Source organism: Sphaeramia orbicularis, chromosome 9 (assembly GCF_902148855.1).
Source record: "Sphaeramia orbicularis chromosome 9, fSphaOr1.1, whole genome shotgun sequence".
Taxonomy (NCBI): Eukaryota; Metazoa; Chordata; class Actinopteri; order Kurtiformes; family Apogonidae; genus Sphaeramia; species Sphaeramia orbicularis.
Window position 1 is genome coordinate 36,326,044 of NC_043965.1, and position 24,362 is coordinate 36,350,405.

At 38.8% G+C, this 24,362-nt stretch overlaps 1 protein-coding gene across 1 annotated transcript in view; it reads left to right on the plus strand.

Moving 5' to 3' along the window:
- The first annotated feature begins 410 nt into the window (after positions 1-410).
- Positions 411-24,362, plus strand: part of zdhhc8b (zDHHC palmitoyltransferase 8b) — an 86,927-nt gene continuing 62,975 nt past the window's right edge. Inside the window, exon 1 of the mRNA XM_030142742.1 lies at positions 411-747. Coding sequence (XP_029998602.1) covers positions 644-747 — 104 coding nt within the window. The 5' untranslated portion in view covers positions 411-643. The remainder of the gene's footprint in view (positions 748-24,362) is intronic.

The window sequence follows — 24,362 nt, forward strand, 5'->3', positions numbered from 1 at the left end:
AAACATCCACAACTTAATCTAAAGTATAGATTGTTATAGACTGGTTTGGAAGTGAAAGAGTGTGTGATGAAAAAAAAAAAAAAAGAATGAATATGGTGTATGATTATAAGAGCGAACTGAAAAGTGTTTGTACTTTGGTCTAAATAAAGTCAAAATAAAGGCTTTTCCTGTTAAAACTTTGATGCTGATAATAAAACAACATAAACACATGATTCTGAAACTATGGAGCATTGAGTAAAAATTTTCCTTGTATATAATAAAATGTGTAATGATCGCTCTTTTCCGATGCATGATAATTCGGATGCATGTTTTTTTTTTTTTTTTTACTTTATTTTTTATTTTTATTTTTATTTTTTCTTGAAGACACTTGCAGGGTTTGCAGAGAGGCTCCACCTTTCCAAGCGGTTCAGTGACCTCAGCAGTGGGCTGGATTGTAAGGGTGGGATTTCCAGGCTTTGAGAGAGAGCTCAGTGTATTCCTGCTTCTCTATCTTAGGATCTATGCGGCTTCACCGACAGAAAACACGGACTGGTTGTACCTTTTAATAGCCGCATTAAAGGCCCCCCTTGTCTCGCATCCCGGATCTCTTTTCTACATGCGACTCCAATCGGAATAAATAATTGAGGAATGTGGAAATTACAGAATGCCCAACAGCGCTGGAAAGAGATTTAAACCCACCAAATACATCCCAGTATCCACAGCTGCCACACTCCTTGTGGGATCGACCACTTTATTTTTCGTGTTCACGTAAGTTTGCTTCTTGCTCTGTTTTCGGTGCATGTTTTGGTTTCATACACTATGTGCGTTCGGATGACGCGCAACACACACCGACTGGAAGTTTGCATGGATGGATTTAGTCACTTAGGCTAAATAAGTGATTTTTAAAGCTGTATATCTGTCCCAATGGGGGGGGGGGGGGGGGTTCCATAGCAGAACCGCTGCCTTTACACAGTCTTCCTGCAGCCACACACACACACACATGCACACACCATCAGACAGAACACCTAAAAGGGAAACTTCCAATAATGCCATGCAAGTTGAACAACACTATATCTGTGCAGGAGCTCATAGTTCAGGCCTTAGTCAGTCACTTTCCATAAAGAAATAACCCCAGGCAGTTGTATATTACAGTCTGAGCAAACTTAATCCAGCAGCATCACAATGGTCTTTCCCCCCAAAGAGGACTCCCAGGACTTGCATTGCATTTGCATCCACCACCGTGTGTGCACATATAGGTATAAATGTGATAAGATGGAATAAATAACCAAGCCTTTATTCATTGAGATCATGTGAATGTCTCGATTCTGACAACCAGGTAACAGTCATTCATCCACACCTGCTGCAGTCAAGGTGATATTACTGTCACACAACATCACAATCACACTGAGGAGCCCCAAGTAATAGAGGCTTTGACCTAACCCCCCTCCCTCTCTGTGATAAATGAGCAAGTTAGAGCCATGAATTTACCGCTGAGCTAACCCCATAGGAAGAGAGATAACTGAGAGAGTGATGTTTCTGGTGTGAATCATCATTTTCTACATACGTCTTCCTCTAGTGCAAACCCCAAGGTGAATGGATTATCATAAAAATCAACAACATGCTCAGTCTTACATCCTTGAGGATCCCTGAGGCGATTCCAGCAGCATTTTGGGGACCCCTGACCCAGAATAATGACTAAAGTCTGCAAGATGAAGTGAAAATGGCAGGTTTTAAGGCCTTTATATCACAGTGTTAATGGAAAATATATGGGTGGTGTACAACTGATGTTTCACTGCATCTTTGTCAAATGTTTTCTGCTTAATATGGCTGTAGCTTATTGCTGTTGCATGTAATGTGTGTGTAAAGCAGTAACCACAGCAAATTTGCACCCTGAGTGGGTTTACATGCTCAGGTCAGTGATTGAGACTGAAGGAAACATATGGTGTTAGGCTGCATCAATAGGTTGGATTGTAGCTTTAAAAATCCCAGCACTCCCTAGTGTACTGTCAAGGGCTTTGCATAAACAAATAGGCTGATTTACAAGCCATGATGCACAATGATTTATTGTAAGATCTGCTATTCAGGTGTATTATTCCCAAACAACAGACATTAGATTGCTTTTCTTTTCCAACTGTTGGTCTTTTATTGGTTTTGTTTGATGTAAATCTGTATTTTAAGGTCCATCCCTCAGCAGATGGTTCAGGGTTGAGGATTAAGACTTTACTCTGCTGCTCCTTCATTTCAGAGTAAAAAAAAAAACCTAGAGGATTGAGTCACGTATAATGGAACCCCCCCCAGGGGACAGTCCACGTCCAAACTAGGCCATGCCTTCTCATTCTCAGACAGCGTCCATTATGTTGAACCCAGTCGAGCCTTGTCTTTCTTCTGACTGAAGGACTAAACCAGTGGAAAACAGTAAAAGCCTGAGAGCCATTTTATGTATTTAAATAAAACAGAGACTAATAAGCAACAAGTGCAAATTAGGGGAAATTTAAACCCTTAAAGTAAGGAATGCAAAGAGGCAACAAACATTCAAATACAGCCAAGTTTCAGGTCTGCCGGGGACAGAGATATTTTACGTCCAGGTCATAGTGTGTTAAAGGTTGCGCTGTTGACAGGAGGCTATTTGGTGTCATGGGCAATAGAGGATATGAGAGTTGGGGCCAGTACTTGCTCACATAGACACACATAAGAGCCCATGGTGTCACTGTGTTTGGCTGACTGAGTCCTGACAGTTTGTCTTTCCCACAGAGATAGAATTAGAGCACATTAGAACAGAATTATTTATATCTGCGCAGCACGACCACAATATAGACGGATGATAAATTAAGCTTTTAGTCATGCCTTAGCCATGGTAATATTATCCCAGCTTTATCTGTCCATAACCAGATTGTATTTTACTGTAGCTAAGACCTCTCACTTGGTCTAAATTTGGCTCAGTTCTGCATCACTGCCTTCAAGTAGCCTTTTTTTTTTTTTTTTTTACCTTTTAGTAATTCCTCAGAAAGGCTTAATCACTGGTCTTGACTGTATGCCAAATGTATAACCTGTTATAGAAACAAAATAGCCAGGACAGCCGTTATTATTTCATGCCACACTTCAGCATATGCGTGGATGGATGTGTGGAAGCTATCGATTGATCATCTACACAAGACCTGTGTTCAGCAGTTTTGTTTTTTTTTTTCAGCAGTGTAGTGGTGAATTATGTTAGAGTAGTTGGTGCTGCTGGCGTTTGGAGAGGAGGCCTAGAGCAGAACTGTGCATGAGAACAGGCCCGACTCCACTCTAATCTCCGACTTCCACATCTGTTTCCTCCTTTTCACTGTAGATCCATTCAATCAACCTTCATTCAGACGTTACAGACTGCATTGTTTTGCGTTTGCCCGCCACTCAGATATTTCTTCTAGGGGATTTTAAAGCTATTTCCGATGTGTTTTATTAGAGACACAACCAGGATCTCAATGCTTTACATTACTTGTACCGTTCAGCTTTTAACTCTGCGGCTTTCAACCATTATGCCTTTTTTCTGTTCTATTAATTCAAGGTCTAGAAGCTTAATTGAATGTTTGTTCATTGATCCTAATCCACACCCTGCATGTCATTATGTATGCTGAGCTGCTGTTGTCTTTTTGTCAAGAGGTTTGGTAAACAAGCTTGTAATCATTAATGCCTCACTTCTTAGTATTAGTGTCCATTAGAGCCTGTTTGCTCTTCGATGTGACACTGGTGGCTGCGAAGTGCACCGCATTCGACTGTAGTCAAATGAATTGTTGGTTTAACTCATCTTGTTTATCCTCATTGCAGGAGCGGGACCATCTTGGCTGCCTGTTTTTAATATTACTCATGTGACACTGTGGTTGATTTGGGTTGAGTTTGTTTATTTAAATGTGTGATGGAGGATATTTTGCCAGTATTAGGATGGTCCAAACCTTTTTTTTTTCCCATAAACAACGGCGTGCTAAAAATAAACTATCTTTACTTGAGAACAAGGATCTGTGAAAGCAAAAACAAAGAGTTATGACAAGTACACATGTCAACACCTGATCTTTAACTTCAAGAAATATGGTCTGATAAATGACACAAAAAATAATACAAATGAAAATATTTATTTAATTCAGGATTTCTTAGTGCAGGTGTGTGTGTGTGTGTGTGTGTGTGTGTGAGAGAGAGAGAGAGAGACAGAGAGAGAGAGAGAGAGAGAGAGAGAGAGAGAGAGAGAGAGAGAGAGAGAGAGAAATAATGTTAGTTTGGTTTATTGTACTTTGGCGAGATCAATGTGACAGCTGTCCTCTTCTGTCAAGTTGTTTTAGCGGGAATATCTAAATCTTACCCAAATACAACAATGCTAATTTTTGATTGGCTGTTCAGTAGCTATATTGTTTGTATTTGATTAGCTGGTGCGCCTTCTTAACTCCACAGGGAACCCACTTGATTCCTGCCTGTTCCACTGTAATAAAAAATAGCGGCACAACTTGGTGGGCGTTATCCTGGTAATTTCTCTGCATGAGAAATACAAGGTGTGGGGTGTGAGTGTGTTGAGAGCCCTGATAATAAACTCTAAATACTGACTCCAAATTTTCATCTTGGTTTAATGTGAAAAAATAATATTACATTGGGCTTATAAATAATGACAACTCCAAAATGTACTTTTTGCTTGAGTGCAAAAAACCCCCCATTAAATTCTGAAAATATTTACATTTACAAACTATCCAAACAAAAAAAAAGATTTGAATAACCTGAAAAAACTGAAATTTCTTTAGAAAAATAAGTGCACTTTTAACAATATTATGCCTCAAATTATCATTTATACTTACGTGTTACATATCGAATTTACAAAGGCACAAAGCATTTAGTAACAGGCAGAATATTGTTAAAATTGCACTTCATTTTCTTTTAGACGTTTCAGGTTGTTCATATTTGTTTAGGTTATTCACATTTGGTTGTTCAAGTATAGTTTTAAATGTAAATATTTTCATAGTTTAATGTTTTTTGGGGTTTTTTGCACTAAAACAAAAAGGGAAATTTGAAGTTGTCATTATTTATAGACATAATGAGATATTTTTGTCACATTAAACCAAGAAGAAAATTTGGAGTCATTATTTTTATCTTATTATACTATTATTTTACTTGAGATCACATTTGTCTGTATGTGGCCCCTGAACTTCAACACCCTTCACTGTTAATATCTCACAAATTCATCTCATGGGGCGGATTGGAACCTTTGGGCTGCACGTTTAACATCATTGTACTACAGCAGGGGTGTCAAACTCATTTGAGTTCAGGGGCCACATTCAGCTAAATTTGATCTTAAGTGGGCCGAACCAGTAAAATTATAATAGAATAATATACAAATAATGTCAACTCCAAACTTTTCTCTGTGTTTTCGAGTGAAAAAAGTGAAATAACATTGTGAAAATATTTGCATCTACAAACTATCCTTTCAAACAATGTGAATAATATGAACAAACTGAAAAAAAAGTGTAATTTTAACAATATTATGCTTCAGTTTATCATTTACACATGTACATTATAACTTACAGATCACAGTGGATCTACAGATACACAAAACATTTAGTAACAGGTGGAATATTGTTGAAATTGCACTTACTTCTCTTAAAGACATTTCAGGTTGTTCGTATTTGTTCAGGTTATTCAGATATTTTTGCAATATTATACTTTATTTTAGTGTAAATACATGAAAACATTTACATTTACAAAGAGAAAAATATGGAGTTGTGAGTATTTATAGGTTAACGATTATTTATAGGTTAATGATTGCTAACATCTTAGTGTAATTTTTGCATTCCACACATTCATTCCAGGGGCCGGACTGGACCTTTTGGCGGGCCGGATTTGGCCCCCGGGCCGCATGTTTGACACCTGTGTACTACAGTATCTCACTTCTGAGAGCAGCTCATCAATATTCATCTTTGACACATCCTACCCATTTCGCCATCAGGCCCAGACCCTGATTGAATATATATCCCGTCTTTTACAAACTGCTGCAGTCATACTTCTGATAAGAGTTTTAGTCCCTCAGCTCAAGTGGATAAGGAGCAATCGTGTCCTCATGTCACACAGTGGATAAAAATTTGATCATCTCGAGTGAAATTTACAACTCTGAAAGTAGACATACAAGCGCTCCAGGAATAAAACATCCCAGCGGCCTATTCAAAAAATCCCTCGTGGGGCCAGTCTGCTGGTTCGTAGAGATAACTGCTGTATTTTTCTAAATTATTTTTTTCAGTCCAGTAGCAGATCAGGGTGGTGTGGCGAGCTTTGTCAGATTAGATAACAGGGTAATTTCCTCCGTAGGTGCTTGTCTATCAGCACCTTGGCGAGACGGCCTGGGGATTGACAATTGCAGGGCAGAGCTGTGCCACTTCAGTTCTCAGAAGGTACTTAAGGTGATGGGGAAACAGCGACTTTATTCCACGTATAAATAATCCAGAAAAAGCCGCTCCTCAAACAACATAAATCAGCGCCTCCTATCATAAATTCATTACTCGTGACAGCATGTTTTTAGTTTCCCTTGTGGTTTATGGTTAGTTTACATTCTTTTGAGGTTTATGATTTACTATAAGACAAGATCCAGTCCCCTGTAGCTGTAGAACATTTATTCTGTAAATATATGGAGAGGTTTTGCGGTGCTGTAGATTCATTCAGGCATTGTGTGGATATTAAGAAAGGCAAGTAGTTGATTTTAGGCAGATTTTGTTGATAATATGAAAATTACTAGTTTGATAATGTTGGGATAAAAGAGCCCATAAACTCCTCGCCATATTCAAACCTGAACTCCATCTTTCATATATTTTTAGCTGTTTGACAGAAATGGGCTCAAATGTGGGTTTCAGACCGATTTCTTGATCTAATAATATTCTAACAGAGTGTGGTTCTTAGGGGACTCTTTTGGCTCGGAGCAAACCATTAGCGTGCACCTTTTATATCCAAGATACACACACACAGAAACCAATCCTGTCTGCTGTGGTAGAGAACTGCCATATATCAGCCTCCTGTGTCGGGGCCAAGCTATGTCCAGCTGTTGTATCTCCTCAGAGTAAAGCTTTGGAGTGATGGATTTTATTGGGAAGGTCGGGAATTAGACAAAAGACCTTGAAAGACTCCCAAGGAAAGGAGTTAATTTCGGTTTTCTAGAACTGATTGGAAGTGATCTGCAGACTGATGACACAATTCTTGTCCTTGTTTCCATAAAACTACTCAGGGATTCACAGGAATGCACTAGTGTTCTTGCATTTTTCCAGTATTGTGTATTTCGTCGCCTTTTTGAGGAGTATGTGATATGATGGTCTGTTTTCTATTTGTCAAATGTGCAAAGGCAAACTTGAGCAGGAATCTAATGTTTCCGCCCCCATGGCTCATACGGACCTCATCAGCAAACTGCCTGTTCGTACAGTCAGAAGAGTCGGCCTCTATCGGTATTGATGAGTGAAAGAAGCTCAGAGAATAAAAGGCCAGGTCATGTAATCTTGTTCCTTCCTTGCCTTCCTGTCACTGCTCCACAACTGGGTTAAGATAATGCTGACAGATCCTCTTCCCTGGCGCTCCACCGTGCATCCTGAAGCAGTGCCATCTGCAGTACATAATACATAAACACAAGGCTTAGCTTACACTTACATCAGGTTTAAGATCAAGTCAGTTTTCACATGCCTCCTATTTTAGGGTTTACATTTGGGTTTCACGATATTGCAAAACTTACGATCTGGGAGTACAGCATTGTGATAACAATAATATTGCGATATTTCTCATTCACCTAAAGAAATACCAATTTCATCTACTAAGAAAAATGCTCCTAAACTGTTAAAATGAGCCAGTTGTTTGTATGCTGACTCAATTATTTATCATTTAAGACAAAATACTGCACTGCTACAATCACTTACACAATTCTGTCTAAGAACCTGGTGATGCTGCTACCATAGACCTTCAGACACAAACATAGTCAAATATTTTGTCATTTTATTCGCATATAACAATGTGTGAATGACATGTATGTATTTCATAATAACAAAAGTGCCAGAGTACCGCCATGTAAGAGCTTTAACAAAACACTATTCCATTGTTTGCCTGGTTTGGTAAATACTGCATATAAAAATAAAATCTTTAAATATAAGTGTTCAGGTCTTGCTCAAAGTTGTGCTCTGAAAATATTCACATCTTTCCAACATTAATAACATGTAAACTTACATTCAACCAGCAGCAGTAGCATTACTTCAGTTTTTTTGCAGGAAAAACTAGCATGTTAGAGTGATAGAGAAACCCACTCTGGCACCCCATGGTGTGTAAAACTGGAAGTTAATGAAAAAAAAAGAAAATAAAGGATTGCATGTTTTTGTGATATGAATATTGCACACTCTGTTATCTCAATATCGATATTTTTTTGGTGTATTGTGCAGCCCTAGTTTACGTTATAAATGGCTGTCCACTCCATTGAAATGATCATATTTGACAAGTAAATAAGCTTCTAACCATTTTTGCATGCTAAATAAGATAAATAAAAAGTATTTTCCTTTGTGATAAAGATAAGAATGAACACATAGAATCATTGTATCGATATATACTATAGGTTTGCGGTCTAACACATCTCATTTCCTGTAAATACTCATTAGGATGAGACCAGGTGTCTTCAACAGCGTGAGATCAGTACTGATTAGCATGATTTACCATAAATGAATGAGGCTTACACTAACTAATCTGCAACAGCAGGTGATGAACAATCCAAAATGTGACTCATGTTCTTAGCATGATGTTTTTCCATCGCACTTTAATAGGAATCAGTGGTTTCTAAAAGTAGTCCATGCTCCTGCAGCCAAGACCTGAACTTGTACTTGCATGTGTTTTGTAATTCGCTTGATTCACATAAACTTAATATGCCCTTAGAAACAAAGGAAACATCTTCATCTCTATTACAGATCAATAGTGTTGAACATTTAGACTTATTCTGCTTCTCACTGCAGCTCATGACTTTGTTTTCTTTAAATCTATTTAAAGTCCTTTGGATTTTTTTTCTAGGAATAACTTTTTGGAACTCTGGTGCTCGCCAAAAAAGTAAATTGTGCCTTGTGATGCCATAGTTTGAGCTAAATGGATCCATGTGGAGGCAGTGCACAGCAGTGTGTGGGCGAAAAGTGCGGGAAAGTGCAGTGAGGTGCTTTCAGAGTTTGCTGTTCTCCACTACCCTCCCACCAGTGGAATAAGCCGAGGCTGCCTGGAAAGTCTCCTCTTGGGGAACATGTGGGATTAATTTAGACCTCCAGCCTCTCCCTCCATGGGTGTCTCCACCCTGTTTCCCCTCATGTTGTTTTGCCAGAGGGAGACCATGACTGGTAATAAGTAGAAACAGAGCTCTACCTCTTGACACCCTTGGCTGGAGTGTTTTTTTTTTTGTTTTTTTTTGAGAGATCATGGAGTCTATAGCAGGCAGAGGCTCGTAGTGTCTACAAGAGTGAGGCTGTGTCCATCAGTGGGACACAGAGGAAGACATGCAGATGGACTGGGTGATTACTAGGGCAGGTCTTCCGCATCGTTGCCTCTTTTTGTAGTTAGGGGTTTTAGAAATCCATGGAGATGACTTGGTCAGAGCCCTGGCAGCGCTCTGGAGTGGACAGACTAGAACGCCAATGTCAAGAATATTTTATTATAGACCCCTTTTTGTTGATTTCTTTTTAGAAACATAGCACAGTTTAAATATTTCAAATAAAATAGACACATACTCAGTGTGGAGAAGTATGGAATTCAATTTTTAGTACTTTCAGGTCTGTGCAGTACAGATAAAGAAAAAAGGAGTTTGGGAAATCAATCACTCCTATTGGGGTTTTTAACATAAAAAATACATAAATTCTAAAAAATAAATCAATCATACCAGAGTGTTTTGAATCATTTTTTACAGCAGGGACCCGAGCAGCCAAAATGTTTACCATTGTGTTAGAGTGGGTCGAAGCAAGATTGATGTTGTAAGGGAGGCAAGAAGCACCGAACGCACTAAATGCACACTCCTACACAGAGGCCTTGGAATGTCGGGCAGGGTTCGGTGTTAACAGATTTGTGAGCTATAATGCATAACTATCTCATGGAAATTCCTTTTTTTGAGCCATTTAGTCCTGTGGAGGGTCATATGGGGTGTGTGTGTGGGGGGGAGTCTATCCTAGCTACCAACAGGCGAAGGTGGGGTACACCCTGGATCTGGCACCCCCTGTGATCTTCCTGAGGATTGAACGGTTTGGAAAATGAATGAATGTCAGCTGTTATTGTCAGGGCTTCTACACATTTTCTGTTTCGCATTTCCATGCTTTTTAACTTTTCTTTGTAGGTTTTAGTAAGTTTTCTGGAGTACAATTTATGTGCTAACAGCAAGATAATAACATAACATTCATTATTAAATATACTACCGTGTCAGTTTAACCATTTTCAACATGAGTTTCGTGGAATAATTTGGGCTTTTCTCTCCAGATACTCCGGCTTCCTCCCACCATCCAAAGACATGCACTGATAGGTTCATTGGTTAATCTAAATTTCCCATAGGTGTGAATGTGAGAGTGATTGGTTGTTTGTCTCTGTGTCAGTCCTGAACTCATGACTCGTCCAGTGTGTACCTTGCCTTTGCCCATAAGTAGTTGGGATAGGCTCCCGCGACCCTAGTGAGGATAAAGCGGGTTCAGATGATGAATGAATGAATGACTTTTGACTTTCTCTGTCAATAGTGAAGTGAAGTCCCACTCCCTCCAGTGGATTACCATGTACCTTACTTTATAAAACATCTACACCAGGCAAAGTTGGACACAAAATCATCAGTGCCATGTCAGAAATTATACACATGATTTCTGTGAATTTAAGGCAAAGTTTTCTAAGTCACAGACGTCGTTTGTCATAACATGGCGTAAGTGTCATTGTGACTGTGAAAATACCAAATTAGAAAGATTGCACACATAAAAGTTGCACCGTTGATTACTCAGAGCTACTGAAGATGTCTGTAAAGCCCGAAATATAACCAGGTGCTAGGTTGTTTCTGCCTCATTTCAAGAACAAGGTGAAATCTGTTGAGGTGACGTCCCTTTTGAGCGGTTTCACACAAGTTTAATGGTACTACCTTTGCCACAAACAGTAACTTTCTTGTACAGTTGTCTTTTAAATTGACAGACACCGTACTTATAATTGATGGACTAATTCAAGTCACGTTCATTTTCAGTCACTACCAATGCCTTTTTTTTTGTCTTGATGTAAGGTCCCATGGGACGCACCGGAAAGGGCAGGACTTACCTCTCTGTTTGTCCCGCATAGACCATAGATATCTGTACTTAACTTTGTATTTCACCCTGTCACGTCATGTCAGATAGACCTAGATAGTATTAAAAGATTTGATGCTAGTGTAGCCTACTGGTCTGAGGTGACATTTTAGTCTTTGAAGCCATAGATCCATGGGGCTCCAGTCAGCCTTTCCTCTGTCAGGCTTTGGTCTTTTTACTTTGTAGTTCAACTGTGAAGGCGACCTTATCCTCTCACATCTGTCACATGCTATTATTTCACACCTCTCCTGCCAGTGTATGAATAGGCATCCGTTTTATATATTACCCATCATCCAAATTCCATGGATGTATAGATAGAAACAGCCTTTTTTGTTCATGCACCTACATGCAGATATACAGAGCTCTCAGCAGGACATAGGAGGTGATGGGAGTGGGCTGCATTCCCAGCCTCCGAAAAAGTATCACGATCTAGTTTGTAGGCAGGCCACGCCAGCAATTCGCTGTGTTATCCTTGGGTCAAAAGCCTATTTAAAAGAACACTGCACAGTGAGGATATTTTTAAATGAGGGTTATTTGTGATGGCCCTCAGGCTTTCACCCTTACTGTGAATTACAGGTCGTCTTCCATGAATGTCTGAGACTATGTGGGATGAATCTGACAAAAACTGCACAAGCATCAGATTGAAACAGTGGCAAAGTGTGGAATTGAATTTGTACCTGTGTTCCCAGTTTTAAGGCGTAGTGTTTTACCAGTTCAAGAAATGTTTACTTCCAGCTGTACTATATTTATGACACGGTTTGACACACAATGTGAAATCTGTAGTGAATGAATACTCTCGATGGTGGGGAAGGAAGTTGTTGGTCACAGCTGTGACAGAGGCAGTACCTTGAACCTTCTGCCTGACAGCAGCCAAGATGTGGATTTCCTCCGCTGCGCTGTTTTGTTTTGTCTGGCAGTATGTAGATTTCTGCTGAAAAACCTGCAGTTTGTGTGTTTTCTGTACAGCAATGCTCGGTTGTACTCCGACATTTTGTTCAGCTGAAAAACAAGACACTATTAGAAGTCATTTGAACAGAGAAATGTGCATCTCTTATGCTGTCTTATATAAGTACAGGTGCTCATTTAATGAGTTTCCCCCTGGGGATCGGTAAAGTTCATCTGTATTTACAGTACTGTGCAAAAGGTGTGTTGGTTTAGTAATTAGTTATAATGATCACATATGCATTTCTCAGTTTCTGTATTAAGATACAAACTGGATATATATATGTACAACAGTAAAACCAGACCAAAGTGGTAGTATTTAGTATGATCTCCCTTTGCAATTAATCTTTAAGTCTTTTGTTTAGACAATAAGAGATTAATTGCTTTAATTTTCTGATGTTTTATACCAGGTTTCATTCAGCACATGTCAGCTGTTTCTAATTATTTGCGCTGCTTCTTGTCACAGGGTCAGGGGTCACACTAAATAGTGACTTTAACCTTTAGAACCTATTTAGTTCAGATTTTTGTCTGTCTTTTAAGGCTGTGCACATGTTGCCTGTATTTCTTTGTTGTTTGCAAAGAAAAGAGAATGGAAATAAATACAAATGTTCATTTCAGTCCTGCAAAAACAACAAAGCTAAAGGCAGTCTAAGACTTTGGCACAGTACTATATATCTGTATGGAACTGAAACATTAACAATTCTGTAGTCGCCTATATTACTGTTATATACAGTGTTCCGTTAACATCAAGAACTTTTTCAATGATTTGGTGTGGATGTTTTCTTAAGGAACTTGTTGTGCAGTTCTGTAGCTCTTGTTGCCTCAAGCCAAAGGAAGGGGTTTCATCCTGCCTTATCTCTTCTATGAGGATGTTTTCTGTTTGTTTTGCTTCATGTCTGGTGGGGATTGACTGAAATGATCTGTCTTGGGCCTGACCTCTGTGGTAAAACTGTTCCCTCTCAGATCTCACACGTTGCTGCTTCACACTTGCAAAGTTGTGCAGACTAGAGTTGAGTTAGCAGCGAGCTCTAACACTAGAAACCTCGGGTGCCAGTGCAGGGAGCGCCACTCAACAGGGCCACTTTACTCCACATTAGGATCTCAGCTGGAGTCTTAATCCGACTCGCACATGGCTGTGATCTAATTCATTGACCTGGTTGTGCTCAGTTACTTCAGCAACCGTTTGATCAGAACTGACATGAACAGCAGAGTTTATTGTTCTCAAACACTGGTGTGGAGACCTGGCCCCCGTCGTTGCTACCACCATGTGCTTCTTCAGCAGTGTGAATAATTGCTAAAGTCCTCTTTAAACTGCTGTGGGTCTGTTGCCTGCTCGTCCAAATCCAGATGATCCCTCAAACAGTACTGCTTGTTTACAGCAGTGTTGTCCTCCTTGTGAGGATTGGACACTGACCCCTACTGCACCTACAAGGTATAATCTTGAAATTTTGACACAGTAGGAGTGAAATCATATAAGACAAGTGTGCACAGTGCTGTCCATTTCATCACCAGCAGGTAAACAGTATCTTCCCCCGTCAAGTTTAACAAATCACTCAGTTCAACACAGTTCCCTCTCAGTCTGAAACTCTACATCAGTTCTGCATAACTTGGAGGTGCTTAATAATGCAGCAGCTCTAATGTACCTCTTTGCATCATTCCCATGAGTACACTGACTTTTAGCATCACTGAATAACAGGCAGTATAACCTGTGAATATCAATTAGTTTGTTTTATCGATCTTCCTACAAGGCCATCCCCGGCTCTTATACTCGCCACCCTCCTTTATTCATTTCATATTCTGATCCTGTACATCCTCCTCTGCTCTGTGTTTTGTGAAGATGTCAGCTAGTGTCACTTTGTATTTTTCTTACGACATACACCTCTCTGACTGTATCTGTCTTTCCCATGTTTTTTCAAATGATGCATAGGATGTTGCACTTATGCTACACATCTGTGATATTCTCATTTCTGTCAGTCCTCAGGCATGATGCCATAATTGCATTTAGTTTGTGATGTGGAAGTTGTCTGATGAGATACACACTGTATGTTCGCTCATTCTCCAGCTGTGGCAGGTTCAAGCCCCCTACGATGAGTGCCTCTGGGCTTAGCCTGTCTTGCATAATCTATCTTGCTCTATGTTAATGAAATCTTTCAGGGTTGCAGTGCTTATCAACGACAGACTCGCTTCTAAGCATATTTCTGCCTGTGCTAATGTGTGGGGTGCTGTGAATTGAGAAGTCCCCCTGAGAATGTGTGCAGAATGTTATTAGCAGGGCTTAGGTCTTCCCCAGAGACCTCTGGTTACAGATTTCTCCCAGAGCAAAGTTTTCCTCCCTGATTTAAGGAGAGTTTCTGGCTTTAAGATAAGTTCAAAGAATTTTTATGCAAAGTCCACTCTAGCACTACTTTGTTATTATTAATTATCTTTTTAACTATGTTGTGTTTTGCCCGTGGGATGAGTTAACAGGCAAGTTTGTACATTAGGGAACGTAAAACCTACAGTACATCAGCTGTTTCATTCTGTCAAAAAGTGATTTGACTGTAGTCATGTTTTTAGGGAAGAATGCAGAATTCAGATTGCAGAAACTGCTGGAGAGATTACCGAGCAGAGAACTGCAACTCCCATCAACAATCTTGTGATTGATTTGGCAGCTCCATTGAACATTTTCCCAGGAGAAAGGGGAGGAGCGGGAATCATAAAAATAAAACTGCTGAGCTCTAACAAACTACACCTGGCTCTTGGAAGCTACAACAACACAAACAATTGCTTGAATTGTGCAAATGTAGCAGAGGTCCAGCTGTCCAGAACCATGAGCTAAGTGAGAACCAAAGGAACTGAGATGTAAGCATAACTCAGATGTCATGCTTTGGCCTGGATCCTTAAAAACATCACCTCTAGTGGTGATAATTTGTTGTTGTGTCTGTAGCCCCTGAATAAACGTTCATCTCTCAGCGGGAGGGTGACAGGAGGACTGGGCAGCAGCTGCCCATGTGGTTTGGGCTGAGGCGTGGTGGCAACTGGACCAGGGAAACACGAGTACCCAATATGAGCAGGGCTGAGGAGGGAAAAAGTGGAAAAAAGGAGAGGCATTTTGTTTGTGTGTTGCTGTTTTGTTTATTCTGTAGATAAGAGATGGAGCGATAAATCCATTTTGCTTATTAATTGGTGGACATAGTACATTTTACAAACTATCGGTATCAGCAGATGTTTGAAGAAAAGTAACGACTCAAACGTTTCATGTTCAGTCCCACATTTGTGGATGAATCACTTCAAATTTGATGCTTTGTGATTCAAATTTATTTATTCAGGTAATTTATTACATTGATGTAGATGTTCAGTATAACAGTTATAAAGTGAAATAAGTTGATGTCAGATATGTGTAATGTATTTTTAGTGTTGAGATTCTGAATGGAGGGGTGTACTGTTATCAGCCCATTATTTGGTTGTCCAGCTCCAAATAATCATTATTATATCAGCCTTTAAAAAACCACTAGTGGATGACCTCTTGTGTATATTCCCAGAAAATTATGTTTTTCAAGCATCACTAATGTAATCTGTCTCACAAATAACAAGCCTGTTATAACATTAGTCATGTTGAGTTTAACAGATCTGTCTGTAGCCTCTGTTTGACCCTGGAAAAATGAATGCATCATTTGAGCACAGGGAGACATTTCACATGGAACATAAATATAGTTCATATTAAAAATTTGTACAGAAATGACTGCGCACTGTAATATATGAGGGATACTAGTTATGCACAGAAGCAAAATCTGCAAGAAACTGCGAACCCTGTAAACAGTAAAGCAAATCTGTTCAGATATGTAAAATACCCTTATTCCTTTCCTACTCATAATTTAAATTATGATTTTGATTGAGCTTAATCACCTAGTAAATTGTGTTTTAGTGTGATTATTTGCATGACAGAAAATTCAAGTATTTGCTCTTTCCCTCTTAATTAGGTTCTTGGCAAGTCAGTAAAGCTTCTGAAATGGCATTTACACCACACAGCACCCATGCCCTGGCAAATGAAAGGATAATAATAGCATTGCATTCACACATTGTGGTTGTGTGCCCTGGCAAGCGATACAGTACATTACAGTAAACTCAATCAAATAGCTTCACTGACGTAACTATGCACTGTGTAATATTATACAGTGTGTTACCAGTGTTGTCTGATAGGAGTTTGACGTCAGGGTAATAGTAGCTCAACCTGTGGCCTATCGTGAATGGGATGATTTAAGCCATGAAACTCCAGAGAAGCAGGTCGATGCTGCTAATAGACTCTCTGGGTCACACTTGCTGTAATGTCCTCCCTTTAGCCTGCTTTCCTGAAATGACCTCACAGCACTTGCACGCGGGTTTAGAGATGCATGGTACTGTGTAAAAGACATTTGCAGGCCTAAGCAGAGCTCTTCACATCACATTGCCTGTGAACTTTTCATTGCTTTTATGGAACAACTATGATTAGCAAGGACACGGCTGCAGGGAAGGGGTTGTGTATTGTAACTTCTATGTGTTTCATTAGTGTAATCAGTCTATAATCAGTTTGTTATGGCTCACAGGGTCAAAACTCAATGTGACTTATCCAGCGGTACAACAGGAGCAGTCAGACATGTTTGCCTCTGGAGCATAGTTCAGTGTTAGAGCACAGCATCTGCAGACATGTGGCTCAACCAGGAGGCTGCCAACACATTTTTCAAGCCCTGTCAGGGTGATGCCTCGTGGTGCATTTAATGAAGCACAGTCGGACTGAGCGCGGGTATTGATCTTCCCTCTAATGGTTTATGCATAAAGCAGGAGGTAATTATCTTCTAATATAGAGACTGTACAATGGGGGAAAGTTCATGAGGTCAGGGTCATATGAATGAATCGTCTGCAGGAGGGTTTCATGTCTGTGTGTTGTGCAATGACGATAACTGATACTTTCAGATGAAATGTAGAACATGTGAGATATGGAGCACATGCAAGATATATAGCCCTGGTACAAATGAAGAGAGCACATATGAACCCCTTTGGAAAACCTCTGGAATTCAATCAAGAGTATGAAAGATGATCACAAACATTAACACAAAGCATTTTTTTTCTCCAGGAGTGGTTTAAGGTCCCAAACAGCAGTTTATGAGTGGTAACTTTCTGCTAATAAATTCTCCTTGTGACAGTATTTTTATTTGTGATTTGGACCTTGTCAGTTTCTACAATAATCCAAATATTTATTTTATTTAATTTGATTTTTTAAACCTGTACATTATATGAATAAAAATATTCATTTGACCTCAGATCATCACACCTGCAGCTTATAGGACATCACATTCCTACTGATTTTATCTGCCTGTTAACTCATCATATCATATTATAAAAACCTTTACATGACTGTTGGTATCATTTAATTACACTGGTCTACAAGTAAAATGCTTCCAGAATAAAAGCAATGAAATTTTACCACGTGTGAGTCACTGATAAAGAAAAATCAAGTCAAAAGTGCTAGTTGGTCATAGTTTCTAAGATACAGTCTTGGATCAAAATATGAAATTCGAGAATTAATGAGAGTGGGTTTTACTCAAAAAGAATATTTGTCTCAGAGCTACCAGATCTACTTCAAAACACTGAAATATTACAATACATTCACTTTACAGGTTCTATCTAGTGGAAGATTTATAAATCTATTGTATAAATATACATAAACCAATATATATGTGTAATAACACTCTATCACATACCTTGAAAACATCAGCAAAACAGCACTTTTGTCATTTGTTTTCCAATTAATTTTATTAAATACATAACATTTAGCATATTTAATCTCTGAAGCAGACAATTTCTAAAAAAAAAATAATAATTTGTAGACCAGTGTTATCTCAATAAATAACAAGGACTTCTTTTCAGGTTATTTTTACCTCCACCAAGGAGGTTATGTTTTAGCCGGCGTTGGTTTGTCTCTCTGTCCGTGTGCAAGATAACTCAAAAAGTTATGGACGGATTTGATGAGAATTTCAGGAAATGTTGATACTGGCACAAGGAACAAATGATTAAATTTTGGTGGTGGTCAGGGGAGGGCACTGATCTGCCTTGGTGGAGGTCTGCGATCTCTGAGTGCTTTTCTAGTTTCTTTTTTTTTTTTTGCAAGACTTGACACACCCTTAATAATATTTCATATGTAGAACTTGTAAAACAATTATAATAATGACACATTTTTCAACGCAGAGTAAAAGTATGTAAAATCAAACTTGGAAACAATGAAAACTACAGAAAAATGTACAGTTTATCCCAATGACATTCATCACAATTTAAAATTCTATAATCTGTCATTATCGTTTTATAGCCTAAACCCATGTTGGCAATGAAACACTTGAATACACCCTGTCCAATACTTTTGTCCATAATAGTGCACCTATGTACTGTAAAATCAGCTGGAGGTTTTTTAATGACAAAAATAATATATTAAGGACAAAAATCCAAATTGTTTCAGGCAAACGCCAATGAGTTACATGTCATTTGTTGATAATTAAATGAGAGTATGTGATGAGCTGCGTACAGTCAGCAGTCGTCTGTCACATTCCCCATAGCCCAGAGGAACCACTTCACCTCTGTGTGCCAGGCAACGCCTCACCTACAAGACTCTCTGCTACAGGCTCTTCACTCTTTAACCATTTTTTTAGTCTCTTGTAGGCACTCGTCATGTGTCAAACACTGTTACAGAGACTGACACATCCTCAGCTGTTCCACTTGCCTCCAAGGAAAACACAAAGGAAAGTTTTATCCAACTAAGATGTGTAATGTCTCATTAAGGGCAAAGTCAACAGTTATATTTGTTTATAATCCCAAGTGTAATTCAACAAACCATAAATTAATCTGTCAGTCCTGCAGTACACAGCCTGCTGTTGTCCTTATCTGCCATGCAGCTCTTTAATGCTTGATAAGTGTGTTTACTGCTCAGTCGTTACCACTGTGCATTACTGCTTCACATTCAGTGTGTGTCAGAGCCCGGAGAGCCGGCGACAAGGGCTGCCATTCAGCCACTTCACTGTGCTCATTTACAATCTGCTCTCCACATTGCTAGGCTAAGTGGTGACTGAGTGAGTCCTATTTTTAAACCCCCCCCCCCACACACACACACACGCACGCACGCACGCACACACACACACACACACACTCTCACCCCCCTTAACTGGAGCACAGCGCTCTCTCATTGAAATGTGTAACAGGGCTAAAAGGAAGGTAGTTGTCAATCAGCAACTACGCTCGGATAGTTCCAGTTCGTGTTCTCTCTAGTGACTTCAACACCCTTGTTGTGTAAAATTGCAGACAAGTGCACCAAAAATACCTCACATATATCTATACAACAGCACTGTGGCACATCTGGGATGTGCATTTACTCTAAATGTTTCTGCTGGGAGTGTTTAAGAGTTTAACTTGGCTCTGAGACTCAAGAATCTCAGTAGTTTTTTTTGGGTTCATTGGCTGCTCGCCAGTTCTTATCTTCAAACCATATTCAGAGGATGTTTTTATCACTCCTCCATGTGTACAAACCCAAGAGCCTGACACAGCCTGGCCAGTTTACCGAACAAACAGCTGTGATTTTTATCTATCAGCACTTGGACACTTCTGTCAAATACTTCATCAGGTGTGTGTGAAAACACAAACATTAATAAATCTTGTGAGATGTTTACATGTTGGTGATATCAGGAGTGGTTGGATTACTACATTTGGTATTCACTGTTCCTGTTTGAGCTCTGGTTGACTGGTGTGTTTTTTCAGGCAGGTAACGATATTGATTATCAGTAATAAAGGAGACTGAAGTGATATTTTAACCCAAAGTACATTGCAGCAAAGTTAAAATCTTGGTGTCGAATATTAGTTTTCAGGTTTAGGTTTATTCCGCCATTATCCATAATACAGAAAATACAAACAATGAGGCTGATTTTAAGTCAATCGTCTGTGAATTATGTTGGGACTGAATAGGCTCAGGCAGAGGCTAAATACTTATATGCTCCTCATCTACATTCAAATCAAAATCCGTTTTAGGCACCAATCAAAACATCAAAATCATTCCTGCTTGTATCTCACAAAATATCTTTCCAAACTAATGTTTTGAAAACAATGAATGAATTGCACATCTTTACATTTATATTTATGTCATTCCATAATTTTACCCCAATAACAGAAACACATATTCTTTTTAGTACAGTAAACATACAAACACCTCTGAAATCATACCTGCTTTACCGTATCGAAAATAACTTTTGAACAGAGTCTGGGAGGCACTTTTGTTTGGCTCAGAACATTATTTGCATAGTTTTGTAATAAAACAAGGCAGTGAATTTCATAACATGGGAATTGAGAAACAGTGGAGTTACTGTATGTACGTGTAATGATCAACTTTATGGATGATCTGTATGGGTCGTTTCTGCAGTACAATTATTGGATTCATTGTTTTGAAGGTGGATCCCCATAGCGCCACACAGTAAGACAGATATGGTTGAATAATTGAACAATAAATATTAGAATAGATCAATGCACAAAACTTTAGTGAAATGCCTGTAAGATGGTACGATCAAATAAAAAGTACAGTTCAGTAATATTTCAACATTAATTGCAAGTTTTCATGATAAACAGATGAGATCATAAAACATGTTTGACATCCCGTTGTTGATGGGTTGTTCAGGTTGTCCTCAGTGAGTGGGTCACCAGTGGGTGGTGCCAACTTCAGGAGCAAATAACCACTAAAATGCATTGTGATCCACTCATTCAAAACCAAGTGATGCGGAGGTTTGACTAAATACCTTTCGTAGTGTAAATATTAATATGTCATGGATCTAATGCATGATGTGAAAATGGTTTTAATAACGTCAACAGGTGGGATTGTACACGCATCTTTATTTATTTATTTATTTATTTATTTATTTATTTTTCATATGTGTGTGAAACTAATCTGGTGCTCGATGTGAACGGGCCTCCTAGCAGAAGTAACGTCGGTATAACAAAATCCTAACACAAGTGGTCATCTGGATATCTTGGAAACACATGATATCCATCATAATGTTCATTTGAGTGTGACTGAAAATACCTTTTAAATCCAACTTTAAACAGGGCTTTAGTTTACTCACCCTTGCCTGACACCGTAGTGGACATACATTTATAGAGTAAATACTTTTGTTGGATCTTTGCTCCAAATAATAAACAACATCAGTGATTATAAAAATGGTGAATATTGGATTAGATCAGTGGTTCCCAAACTTTTTTTGTCTCGTGACCCCATTTTAACATCACAAATATCTGGTGACCCCAGACATTCAAAACAGAGACTTTTTTTTTGCTAAAACTAATTTGTTTTTGGTCATTTAATAGTTTGCTATACTATGTTGCAAATATACATTAATTTTAGAGTACATTTAGTCTATATAATGTATATTATTATGGACTAGGGCAGAAAAGCCAGGTGTAGATTACTGCACAAAGTGAGAATTTGATTTTCCTTGGTCAGGATATGTACAGTCAGTCCAGCTTGGATTTACAAGGCTGACAATTAATACTGAACAAACAATACCTCAAACTATGAATTATGGGAGAGCTGCAGCATCTGAAATTGACCACAGTGAACATTTGACAGATAAACAGTACCACAGTGCTTCAGTTTCAGCTTCACAGTTTGTTATGTCTTTTATGAATTGTAATTGTCTTTGTCAACTCACCAAATATTTTTTATTAGTAAGTTTTTTATTTTATTTTTATCAATTACTAGGAATTTCCAGCGACCTCATTTGAATTCCAGGCGACCCCACGTGGGGTCCCGACCCCAAGGTTGAAAAACACTGGATTAGATTATTGGCCAAGGTGGTAATTTACCCCCACCTGATGCTCCTCAGTCCACTTATAAATCCTGGCTGTGATTGTGACCCGTCTCCTTTGGGTATGAATGGAACAGATGGGGATGGAGCTTAAGTGGGGAAGTGACTCCACTGGTGACACCTGTGCACCACGAGCCCACTCCGTGCTCCTGGATCCATGTGTGCTCAGATACACACTGATCTCATAATGTCAACTGAGGACGGATCAGTCTCGGCCAGACGGGTGTAATTAGTTGTTGTGGCCGTATGAGACGACAAGTGTTTTGTTCCAAATAGAAGTTAGAGAATTTAGGGGAGTTGCGTCGTCAGTGCTGATGTATCCCATTGTTTTTCACAAAACCTTTGTTGTAGAATACTGAAGTTATTAGTAAATTCTAGTGACGGCAACTAGTTATACAGGGTGAGGAAGCAAAATTTACAATGAACATTTAGTTGTTTTTTCTCAGCAGGCACTACGTCAATTGTTTTGAAACCAAACATATATTGATGTCATAATCATGCCTAACACTATTATCCATACCTTTTCAGAAACTTTTGCTCATATGAATAATCAGGAAAGCAAACGTCAAAGAGTGTGTGATTTGCTGAATGCACTCATCACACCAAAGGAGATTTCAAAAATAGTTGGAGTGTCCATAAAGACTGTTTATAATGTAAAGAAGAGAATGACTATGAGCAAAACTATTAGGAGAAAGTCTGGAAGATACTATTAAAGAAGAATGGGAGAAGTTGTCACCCGAATATTTGAGGAACACTTGCGCAAGTTTCAGGAAGCGTGTGAAGGCAGTTATTGAGAAAGAAGGAGGACACATAGAATAAAAACATTTTCTATTATGTACATTTTCTTGTGGCAAATAAATTCTCATGACTTTCAACAAACTAATTGGTCATACACTGTCTTTCAATCCCTGCCTCAAAATATTGTAAATTTTGCTTCCCCACCCTGTAATTATTGATTGGTTGAAAATGAGAGGGGATTGGTATTTCACTTACTTCCATTGTATTATTCTGACACAGAATTTTAATTTTGTTGAATGATAATGTTCTAGCAAGTTTGTTATATCCTCTTAAAGACTGAGGAAGGTCAAAGTTTTTATTTATTTATTAGTGATATAGCTAACAAGACATAGTTGACAGGAAAAAAACACAACAAATAAACAAAATAATGACAAACAACAACAATGAACACATCATATCACAAGGAAAAAGATAATAAACGTAAAGAGCAACTAAACAGTATAGATTGATTAGGGGTGAAAAGGGGAAGGGGGGGGTGAATGAAAGTGAGGGGGGTGAGAGGGAAAATAATAATTACTATAATAATAATAACAACAACACAACAATATATAGTAATAATACTAATAGTCTAATTTGCTAGTATTGTTGTGGCGGCGGTAGCCACAATAACAGCAAAAATAGGTTAAATAATTAAATATTTATAATATTTTATATCAGTTCCTATCAGTTTGAGTCATGGTTTTTGGTTTTTTACATTAAATAATTGCCTTGATTGAAAATGGCGCAATGCAGTTTGTTTTTAAATGGAATGTCATCAGCAGTGGTCAGTGTTTTTTTGTTGTTGTTGTTTTTTTTGGGGGGGGTTGTTGTTTCGTTTTTTAAGTAAAGCTGTGAAACTTTTGTCCCCTACAGAGGACAAAAATGTATTGCTTGTTCTCATGAGGATATGGATGAATGTTACTCAGTCACAGCCTTTAGTGAAAATACTTCAATAACTACTTTCTAGGAAGCAGAGCTATTACTTTGTCAAAAATGACATATCTCTGTTAAGAAGCTGTGACACAATCTGTCTGAACATCGCAGACTTCCTCATTAGCCTATAAGGGAGATCAGTCCTCCCCTTACACCTGCTGCGTTTCAGAGGAAATGGAGTGTCTAAATAGCACTCTGTTACTCTGGTGCTGCCAGTCTCTTTGATGCCAGGACATAATGAGACTTGCATTATGCCACAGCTGGCAGAGGATCGAGCTCAGCGCCAGATTTACTGGATATGTAACATAGATCCTCTGCAGATGAGGATCAGGGTCTGCAGGTGGCTTGTCTCCACTCAGAGACCACAATCCAGACAGCTGCGCTTTTTGTACTAACACCCATCCCTCAGTGTGAGCGTGTGCTCTCAGAGAATTGATTTCCTCTGTACTTAAGTATGATCAGAGCTGAATCGATAAGTATTAGTGTCCTGAACAAGTATCTATTACATGGAAGGCACAAAAGTTTGAGTTAAGAGGTTTGACAAAAGGTGATTCATGCTCAGATGACGAAGAAAGTGTTGTTGTCATTA